The sequence below is a fragment of the Alexandromys fortis genome, unplaced genomic scaffold (assembly GCF_014885135.2).
Source record: "Alexandromys fortis isolate MF-2015 unplaced genomic scaffold, M_Fortis_MF-2015_v1.1 scaffold_68, whole genome shotgun sequence".
Classification (NCBI taxonomy): domain Eukaryota; kingdom Metazoa; phylum Chordata; class Mammalia; order Rodentia; family Cricetidae; genus Alexandromys; species Alexandromys fortis.
This window is the reverse complement of record NW_026067948.1, coordinates 4,392,557-4,403,938: the sequence shown is the minus strand read 5'-3', so window position 1 is coordinate 4,403,938 and position 11,382 is coordinate 4,392,557. Positions and strand designations below refer to the sequence as shown.

General features: G+C 41.4%; 1 protein-coding gene across 4 annotated transcripts in view; it reads right to left on the bottom strand.

Annotated features, from left to right (window-relative positions):
* Positions 1–226: 226 nt before the first annotated feature.
* Msh4 (mutS homolog 4) overlaps positions 227–11,382 on the bottom strand; it is a 39,395-nt gene continuing 28,239 nt past the window's right edge. For all 4 annotated transcript variants that reach the window (XM_050149441.1, XM_050149439.1, XM_050149440.1 and 1 more), the window contains 3 exons: positions 8,117–8,291; positions 6,857–6,945; positions 227–2,832 (listed from right to left, as the gene is read on the bottom strand). In XM_050149441.1, the coding sequence (XP_050005398.1) occupies positions 2,638–2,832; positions 6,857–6,945; positions 8,117–8,291 (459 nt within the window). In that variant the 3' untranslated portion in view covers positions 227–2,637. The remainder of the gene's footprint in view (positions 2,833–6,856; positions 6,946–8,116; positions 8,292–11,382) is intronic.

The following is an 11,382-nucleotide window of genomic DNA, read 5'->3' as shown; positions in this document are numbered from 1 at the left end:
GCAAGGCAGTGTCTGGGGACAAGGGGACTCTCTGCTCACCTGGCTGTGGTGGCCAGACTCGTCTGTAAGTATGCTGGAATGTGTAATGCTGGGTACCACAGTTACTGTAAATAACACACGCTCCCTTTCTTTTCCATCTAGACCTGGCAGTAGCCTTATGATGTAGCGTTTATCTATGGGACAAATTGCTAGGGTAGAAAAATGGGATGAAACACCATGACCAAAAACAACTTAAGGAAGGGTTTATTTTGGCGTACAGTTCCAGAGAGGCTACATGTCCACAATGGTACGGAAGGCACTGACAGATCACTTTCAACCCACACAAGCAGCAAAATGAGGCAGGGCAGGCTCTAACATGTAAGGTCCAGCCTGTGTCACACTTCTCTAGCAGCTCCACATCCCCAGCAGTGCCAACAACCAGGGACCAAGTGTGCAGTGCAGGAGCCTATGGGGGACATTTCCCATTCAAAATATCACAAGTGGCTTGCCAAGACATTGTGGGCAGTTACAGTGACAGGCTGGACTGTAGGGTACTTATCTATACCATAGAAGGAAGCCACAGAAAATAGCAAAGACAGAAACCTTCAAACCAAGAAGGAACTGTTTCCTGGTATTAGCTGTACATGTGATGTTGTAATGGTCTTCACTTCACTTGCTTTGTGGTATGTTTCTGCCACACGCAAAATAGCTTATGAAAATGTAATTTTAAGAAATAACAAAATTATTTTTATTTAAATATCTACATAAAAATAAAATGGATTGATTAGTTGGCTGAAAGTTTTGCAGCAAAAGCTTTAAATGACGAAAAATTCTTAGCTGTTTAGTGGGATTTAACCGAGGTTAAACAGCCTGGAGAATGTCTGCTATTTCACCTACCGCTGGACCACGTCCCCCTCACCGCCCATTCCTGTGCTGCCTCTCCTGTCCTCTCTCTGCTAACACCCATCCCTCTCCAGTGCTCCCTTACAAAGCCACCGCAAACCCAGATCATCTGGTTTTAGGAAAGTGTACATAAAATACATTGCAAATATTAATTAAAATGCAATTAATGGTAAAGTTCAAATATATTGATACTCTCTTTCAAAGACAGAGAAATAGGAAATATGCAAGTAATTAAACAAGATATTGTATATAACACATGCACAATAGTGGTAATTTACTTCAAAACATCTGCATATCATTTGAATTATGACTTCTTTAATATATCTGGCTATTAAAGTTTCAATACTGAACTAAGCTTAATGAAGTCAAAATATATAACCAATAAATACTGTAAAATATCCACATAGTAGAAACTATAGGAATGCTGGGAAGATGGCTCAGCTGTTCAGAGTGCTTCTTGCTAATCCAGAGGTACTGAGTTAGAATCCTAGCACCACACGGGAGTTCACAGGCACCTGCTAACTCGAGCTCAAGGGGATCCAATGCCCTCTTCCAGCCTCTGCAGAAGCCGCATACATGCGGCACACACTCATACAGACACAAGCACACACACACACAAACAAAGAAACCACAGCATAAGCAGTCTGTGAATAATTCTGCTGGCCAAACCCTTATGAAGATTGCAACTACTAAACCAACGGGTCAATGTGCACTCAAGTTCCAGGTACTTGGTTGTTTAAGAAAAAGAAGTCTACAGGGCAGATCTGTGAACTCTGACTGCAGGAGCAATCCCACTGAAGTGGGACTGTAAAGTGAGGTGGTGGTGAAGAAAAGAGCCCTTCCAGTGAAGAAATAAATGACTGGCTGGTTTGCTCTTTTACAAGATAACAATGACCTTTGAAAACTGACGTGCTGTGGAAGCCACATGCCTGTGCAGACACTGTTATACAGAAGGATCCCGGTTGAGTGTGTACATCTTTCTTGTTTCCTCGGTATGTGTTCCTACATCGCTTGCACTGTGCTAGATATTAAAAACAATGTCTGCACACATGCATATAAAGCACGGGGTGGATGTGGAGTTAGCGGACAGCCCGAGGGAGCAGACTTCACTTCACCATATGGGTTCCAGCAACTGAACTCAGGTTGTCTGGGTTGGCAGAAGTGCCTTTACCAATGAATCATCCTGCTGGCCTGAAATAAATAAAATTTATTTTCTTAAGAAAAAAAATGTTCCCTGGGAACACACAAAGGAGGCAGAGCAGTGCTGTCTCTCTGTTGCCTTTTGTAAAAAGAGTGGTCAAAATTAAAAGCAGAAAGAGCAGCAAGTCACTGAAGACATTTTTGTCTCTACTCTGAACTGTAACTTCTAAGTGTACACTTAATGTGGGAGGTCACAAATGAAAACTAGTGAATGAGTTTTCTGACAAAAACTTTCCTTTTACCCAGTGTTGGTGGCACATGCCTTTAATCCCAGCACTTGGGAGGCAGAAACATGGCCAGTTTGGTCTACAGAGTGAGTTCTAGGACAGCCAGGGCTAAACAGAGAAACCCTGTCTTGAAAAACAAACAAAAAAGTAAATAAAGTAAAAAAACCAAAAACCTTTTCTTCAAGACCTGTCACTTTTAAAGGTATTCTAATGAATATTATCCATCTAGGGTGCATAGGTAAAAATTCTGAAGTTAATATACTGTAATTTTCAATTAAAATAGCACACTGAGCAACTGCGACATAGGCACTGTGTAAGCGGTGAGCTGCTACTCCTCAGTCCCCTCAGGAAGGTCGTCCGCAGCCCTGGTCTGGTCCTCTTCATACTTCTTCTTGAGATTACTCAGGTATGTCCGCAGCCTATCTGGTTCCAGTTGAGAGTTTCGAGCAGTCTGGACAAGCCTCGTGGCAAGATGGTATACACCTCTCCACCTGTCCATTTCTGGGGAGCTCCTTTGATTTTGCTGTTATTGAAACATATGAAATTAAAACAAATGTGTATTTAATTCATGCTTTGGTATATCTTATCCCCTTTCATAGAAATAGGAACTCAAGCTCTCTCTCTCTCTCTCTCTCTCTCTCTCTCTCACACACACACACACACACACACACACACACACGCACACACACACACACGCACACACACACACTCCAGTGCTATCCTGGAGAATTAAATTCCACATGAACACTAACTACTTTCTGAAAGACTTATACCCTTGAAAATAATAAAGAAAATGTTGATAAATCAGTCATATTCATAAAATACCATAAAGTACAGAAAATCCTGCAGAGAGATGACTGCAAACACTTTGTTTTAAAGGTGTGGAGCAGCAACAGCACCGCTTATGGCTACACAGCAGCCATAATTTCAAATGTCACCAGGAAAAAGAGGAGTCATCAGAAAACCACTTGCCCACAGGATACAAAAACTGTTAGAGACTAACATAAAATATTGCCAGAGGAGTACAATATATTTTTTAAATGAACATAAATTGAAATATAAGATTATGACTAATTTTTAACAAATTATACTTAAGGGTATCCAAAAATAATTAAAACATATCATCTTACTATAGGACTAGAAGATGGACTTGAGAACGGAGCTAGAATTAAACTTATAATTTACATACTGACTAAGCTAGATAAAGATATCAACATTTTCACCAGGAGGTGGTGGCGCACGCCTTTAATCCCAGCACTCGGGAGGCAGAGGCAAGCGGATCTCTGTGAGTTTGAAGCCAGCCTGGTCTACAGAGCTAGTTCCGGGACAGGTGATCATAGTAGCTATGGGAAGCTCTGTAAGGGAGACACACAACACTCAGAAAAAGCAATCTCATTCCAGCTCAGATCAGGCAAAGCTTACAGAGGCGGAGAATGTGGAGCCAATCTTCACTGGTAAAAGTGCCAAGAATGGAGGCTTCTGGGTAGAGAAACAACTAAAGCAGACGTAGGAGAGACTGGGAACACAATCAGGGCAATTACAAGCGACACAGTTGCAAATTATGTGAAACTGGTTGGTGTGGGATAACGGTGGCATAAACAAACAGAAAGGAGAACCTAAAGCAAAACTGGGCAGAGGGGAAATTCCTGAGCCACCCAGGATCCCAAGTGACCTTAAAGCAGCATTTTGTGAGATAATTACGAAGACTTTAGAGACTCAACTTCCACGTGATAAGCAGTGACTGACAGCTTCTGGTTAGGCATGGTAATTATGCACGGGGGTACTGGCAGAAAGAGTATAGGAAGAGTCAGCACAAGGACTGGCAGGTGTCTTCATGAGACGGGCTTGTGAGGAAGGAGTCACACATGGCTATGGTGGGGACACTTGGTCTCCTTAACAGACGAGAGTTCAAGTTTTGATTTAAAAATAGATGAATATATTATGGAGGGTTAGCAAGATGCCTCAACAGGAAAAGGTGTTTGTCACCAAGCCTGATGGTAACTCAACCCACATCACAGAGAAACCACTTCTGTTACTGTCCTCTGAGTACACACACACACACTCACACACACACACACACTCAACCCACATCACAGAGAAACCACTTCTGTTACTGTCCTCTGAGTACACACACACACACTCACACACACACACACTCAACCCACATCACAGAGAAACCCACTTGTTAGCTGTCCTCTGACTACACACACACAAATTCAACCCACATCACAGAGAAACCACTACTGTTACCTGTCTTCTGACTACACACACACACACTCAAATACACACCGTTGCATATGCCCCCCCAATGTACCACACACAAATAAATAGATATAATAATTTTTAAAATCATTTAAAAAGATATTAGAGGAAGTATGGAGAAAATACACATAGACTCAGTGTCAGCAGAACTGCAAACAGAGCTGTGGGAGAGACCACTAACACTACAGATTATACAGAAAGGAGGTGGGCAAACACCTTCCAGACTGAGTGGGGAAGAAACACCTTAGAGAAGAAGAGTGCGGGAAGCTGAAAGGCCCGCAAGAGTCAAACCTTCCAGGAAAATAAGCAACAGCTGCCAGCACAGAGCAGAGCCGAGTGCAAGGACCATGGTGTGTGTGTGTGGGGGGGGGGGGTGCATGAGGACAGGTGACTTCTGATTGGTTGCAACTTAAAAGGAAGTTGAGTAAAGTGTTGACAAGTTTCAGGCGATTTCTGTGAAAATGCACTAAGCAAATTGGAAAAGAGGAAACTCAAGTAAAGAAAACATGGAGGCAAAAGAGAAGCAACTAAGAGAGTGGGTCTCAATGAGAAACAAAAGAGTAAAAATGTTACTGAAAAGTATTTGAAATGCTGTTTCTCTAGAAAGATGGTATATGGGGAATATGGAGGCACAACTAAGGGAGGTGCAAGGTGAGTGTAAGAACACTACAGGCTATACGGGAATTCCAACCACTCATGAAGATGACCGCAAGGTGGTTTTTTTTTTTTTTTTTTTTTTTTTTTTTTTTTTTCCTTTCAAGACAGGGTTTCTCCATGTAACTTTGGAGCCTGTCCTGGAACTAGCTCTTGTAGACCAGGCTGGCCTCGAACTCACAGAGATCCACCTGCGTCAGCCTCCTGAGTGCTGCCACCACTGCCTGGTGACTTTTAATGTACATCAGTAAATTATCTTCAGCAACTGAGCATCAAATGCTCAGAACAAATGGAAATGTCTTGACAAAGCTACCTAAGGAAGCCAGGTCAGTGAGCAGGAAGACATCCATTACACTGTAAGGCTAGAACATATGGTCTACAGCCAGCGCACAGCATGAGCCGGCCTTGACCACTTCTGAACAGAACTAGGAAAGCTAAAGCCCGAGAGACTAGCAGCCAGCTGGTTGATAACTGGAGTCTGGCAACAACGTGGAAAGTGAAGAGTTAGGCAGGGAGAGCTTCTTCAGAATAAGAGCAACGTCCACACAGCTGAGGGAGGGATTCAGATGATGACTAGGCAAGTGAAGCCACAGGCAGTCCAGGAAATAAAAAAAGAAAGACAAACTTGGTGCTTTATATGCCTGCAAATCCCAGCACTTGGGGGGCTGAGGCAGAAGGACCTAGAGCTGTAGGCTATCCTCAGCTACCTTGCTGTCCCCAAACCAAACCAACAAAAATGTAAAGAAAAAAATAATTAAAAAAGAATGAAATACAGACAACTATTCTTGCAGAATATATCCAACACTGAATTTTTTTGAAGCACTATGAAACAAAGAAAGGTTTCAAATTTTAAATCAACATATGTGATGTTGATCTACTGTTTCTTAGGAATCCACTTAACTTCTATTAACATGTAAACTGAAAGCAAAATAACCCTTCTATAACCTATCATTTAAAAATAGGAATATTTACTTCATAAAGAAAAATGAGGTTTTAATCCATGACAGCGGGCAGAAGAGCTTTGAAAGTAAAACCTTACATGTTGCAGGCTGCTTTTTAGATGCACATTTCAGATTGACTTTCTCAAAATACAGCAAGCAGCAATTACTTACAGGAACAGAATTTGTCTGTTACTAGTTGATCTGCTAGGAAAAGTTATAACAATCTAATCTTTAGAATAACTTAAAGCGAGGGAAACAATCAACTCTATCCTTTGGTGACTGTATTCTCTGCCTGTGATCCATCTTTCCTCTTCACCTAATGCTCCCCTTCCCTGTGCATGCTAAACTATGCTTAGCACACATTTGCTTACACGCATACATACGCATGGGATAGGCTGGAGTCAGTGTGTGAACACTGAGAGTGAGTATAGCATCATGATGTGGTCAGTACGGAGAGTCACGGGGTATGCACAGACCTTGGGTCTGGGGAGGGCTTACTAGAGTGGCTACAGCTATTGCATCCAAGTTCTTTATAATAAAGTGTGCCTTATAGTAAGGAAATGTAAAGACTTTAACCGTCTTGTCTGTCTGTCTATCTATCTATCTATCTATCTATCTATCTATCTATCTATCTATCTATCTACTTATGCTATGTACATAATGTACATATTTTACTTATTTATTTATTACCAAAATTTGCTTTGTAATTTGTGTTGTGATCTCTCTGGCATCCAAGACAATCGATGGTGGAAGTGAGGAGGCCTCTGCAGCTTTTAATCCTAAAATTACAGAAAACAGACTTTAGATCACTTTTGTCTAGTCTCAGCTGTGTGCTCTGCGATCTAGCAGACCAAAATTCCCCCATGACTGCCTTGCACAAATCCCAAATGCCAGCTACCCGCCCTAGTCCATGCAGAGGCCATTCCAGAGGCTTCCTATGTGTGTCAACACTTTACTATCTCTACGGTTTTACACGTTCACGGAGACATTACTGACTGCTAGGCTTACTGAAAGAGTGGCTAACATGCAACAGTTTACTGGATCGTGATGACTCCATACACTTGGTAAATCATCCCTTTCTCCTTCAATTTCATAGGGAATGGAACTGACAATAACAAGGATTACACATTTGATGCAAGGAAGCTGGCCAGTTCAGTTCCCACTTTAAATAGTAAAGCAGCCTTTTCTCTTTCTCACGAAGTCACATCCATAGGTGAAAATGAATTTTGGAGTTCAATGTATGGGTAAGTGGAGATTTCCAGAACCTGGAAATGTGCGTGCTACACAATGATTTACACAGAAAGTAGCTGACAGGGGGTTGAGAATATCATGGTTTGGTATATTCCACTTTAAGATTTTTAAATTTAATTATAAAATACCCTGAAACTGAAAACAAAATGACTGTGCCAATGAGTGTGTAGGAAATACAATATTTTTAATTATATAACTTATAAATATAAACTGTTATCCTGGGGCTGGAGAGATGGCTCAGTGGTGAAAAACACTGTCTGCTCTGCCAGAGGACTGAGGCTCAGTTCCCAGCCCCCATATGGTGGTTTACAACTGTCTTTAGCTCCAGTCCCAGAGGACCTAACACTCTCTTCTGGCCACCATGTAAACCAGCCACTCAGAAAGTACGTACACACACATGCAGGTAGAACACTCATATACATAAAATAAAATCTTTTTTAAAAACTGTTATACTTCCTAACAAGCTGATATGTCTAGGGCTTTCATACATAGCAGAATTCTATGGTTACTGGTTCAGTTCAGTTGATATAAACATAAACCAACGAGAATAAACTATATAATCTAAGTTTGACAAAGAAATTAGAGCCTTAGAAAGCACATAAACTCTGGGAAGGATGAGTGACAGCCAAATAGATGAAAGGGGCTTCCCTAAAGGACAGCACTGTTTTCACATCTGCATGGAAGTTCTATATGCAATACCATAGTTCTTTTCTTCTGTGAGTCCCCTGGAAAGTTTGTACGTATACAAAATTGCATCTTTATTTCTTGAGGTATTCTTTACATGCTGAACTTCAAAATGCATGTTTTCTACATTCAGATACAGGGCATCTATGTGACACAGCTCCAGGAAGTGGGTTGTGAAGAGTGTGAATGCCTAAAACATAAAGCAGACTGAATATCAGCACCTTAAAATTATCTAGAAAATCCTATTTTAACTACTTAAACATAACACATTAGCTTAACTTTCCAACTAGCTTCGCAACAACACAGGAATGAAACCACACTCTTGGAGACTGGGTTTTGAAGTTTACATCCAATGAAAATTAACTCTCTTTGTGCGTGCACAGCATGTCATGGGAAAGAGATGCAGGTGGCCAGAGATAAAGCTACTGAGGGAGGTGGCCACTTACTGGGAGGAAGCACAGCTCTCCTGCCCACTTACTCACAGAACTACCCTTCACATTTCACAAATGTCATACTGAGCCCCCTCCTATAAGGGGTATTGCAACATGGTATTAATCAGTTATGTTAGGTATCTAAACTTTCAAAGATTTAATTTTGTGTTTGTTTTTCTTGTTTTCTTTCTTGGTGCTAGGGATTAAATTCCCTAAATTTTTCAGTTTTACTAAGAAAGGAGAGATGAATGACTGGATTTTAAGTTACCATACATGAGAAACTAACAGAAGATTGGTTAAAATTTAAATATTAACTTGCCTGAAATCCAGGCACTAGAGAGGCTAAAGCAGGGGGACTGATGAGTTTGCGGACCAACTTGGGCTACACAGAGAATAACAGGCCATCTAGTAGGTAGGACTGTATAGCAAGATTCTGTCTCAAAAGAAGGCCAATTAAATATTTGGCTGGCAAAATTTCTCAACCAAAGATAATAGCAAAGAAAGGAAAGATTTGACGTATGAGTAAGCATGGAAAGTCTCCAAAATCCATGACCTGTGGTTTGGGTTCTGCTGGGGTGTGTCCTGCGCAGGGGAACTGCTGGCCCCTGAGCCTCCATGTGGCACCATAGGGATGTAGGGGACTTTTAAGAGGAGGGGCTTAGTGAGAGGTCCTGAGCACAGCTCTTGGGAGGAGTCAATCTGGGGGAGCAAGTCTCAAGGGAGGGGCACTGATAAAAAAGCAAGACTGGTGACTAATTGGCCTCTACACGGCTTAGAAGTCGACGGCTAATTGAAAATAATGTCCTTAAAAATTATGCATCAAGGATTGCAGGTGCTGCTCTGTGGCAGAGGACCTGGGGACCATGGTCCAGGCACAGGATTAGATCCTTATCAGCACACACACACACCCAACAACAAACAACACCACTGACAACAAAACTTTATAAACTCTTTTAGGTTATTCAACACAAAAATGACTTTTTATGGGCCTATAGATTGCAAGCATTGCGCTAGGCACCAAGCATTGGCTCTAGATTAGAAAACAAACCGCAAGCATCTTAAAAGTAACAAGCAACACAAGCGTCTAAGTTTCTACTAAAAAAGTATATTTTAAAGTGTTGTGGGAAAACCCTGTCTCGAAAAACAAACAAACAAAATAAATAAATAAAGTGTTGTGGAAGATGAGTATCATTTTTAAAGAAAATCTCAATCCTTAAGATTTTACCAATAAAGATTCAGAAGCCAGATGCTGGGGTGAAAGCCTGCTGGCTCAGAGAGGCAGAGAAAAGCACCCCTGACTTTCCTCCCCTGCCACTGTCTTAGAAGCCTCCCCTCTCTGCTGCCATCTCAAGTCTCCAAGTCAAAGTCCCTCCTTTCTACTTCCTGTGCCTCTCTATCCATCCTCCTGACTCCCTCTCATTCTCTATGGTTTTTCTTAGTAATCTAAAGTTCACTCCCTGTCAACTGGTTGCTGGCTCTGCCTCTTGACTTTACTTAATCCTGTTTACAATATTCAAGCTGAAAGTTCTTAGATTAAAAGTGTGTGTTAGGGTCGAGACACACCACAACTAGAAACAGGTTTTTCCAGTAAATAACAAAATCTCCGGGTTCACAGTACGATCAAATATCCTGCAACAGAGAACTACTCTTAGGTGTTGCAGAATATCACAGAAAGGGGTACTGTATCCATTAGGGGCCTTGAAAGAGTCAGACCCACAGGGCCCACGTATGTGTGCTCATGTGCTCATGTGCGCTCATGTGCGCTCATGTGTGCTCATGTGTTCATGTGTGCTCATGTGTGCTCATGTGTTCATGTGTGCTCATGTGCGCTCATGTGTGCTCATGTGCTCATGTGCGCTCATGTGTGCTCATGTGTGCTCACGTGTGCTCATGTGTGCTCATGTGCGCTCAGGTGTGCTCACGTGTGCTCATGTGTGCTCATGTGTGCTCATGTGCTCATGTGTGCTCACGTGTGCTCACGTGTGCTCATGCGCTCATTGTGCTCATGCACACATGCTCATTACAGAGACTTGGCTCATGGTCACAACGGCTAACAAGTTCTGTAACCAGCAGTTGGTAAGCTAAAGACTCGGGAGTTGTGATGTCACCAGGCTTCGATTCAGATATGACGTGTAGAGTGTGTTGTAGACTAACAGCAGCCAGATGAGTTCTTCAGTGCTGGGGAGAGTCAGCGTTTGAGATCTGCTCAGGCTCTCAGGACTGCACAGGGCCCGTGCCCATCAGTCTACAGTTCAGACGCTCACTTCTGGAAACACCCCACAGACATTCTCCAAATAATGTCCAGGCAATTGTCCAGCATTTGTGGTTAGTCAGACTGACTCATACAAATACCATCCCAAATGCTGATTTGCTTTTTGTCTTAAGTATACATGCATCTTGTTCACATATATAAAATACTGTGTATTAACATCACTTCTGACTTGTCACAGCTTTATTTAAACTAGAATAGCTCCACATTTTTTACAGTTTATAACTGGTAAGCTCTTATTTAAGATTAAAAAAAAAAAGTCCTTATGGACATTTTAAGGTATATTAATCATGAGAATGTGTTTGTTATATTTCTCATATCTGTGTATATTTTGAGTAATCATCTAAGAAATAATTTCCCAAATTAGCTTGATAATAGAGCAAAATTAATTTTTGTTGCTTTTTTTGCAAAATTAATTTTTACATTATTTGTGAAAACCTTTTTTCTCTAAAGGATGTTGTTTTCTTTCAGTAGGAAATGTATATTTCCTGTGTATTACCTAACATGTTCAGTTCCATATGCTGTTCTATGATGTCACAGACATTATTATATGTGGAAACAACTCTGAAAATATCTTCATA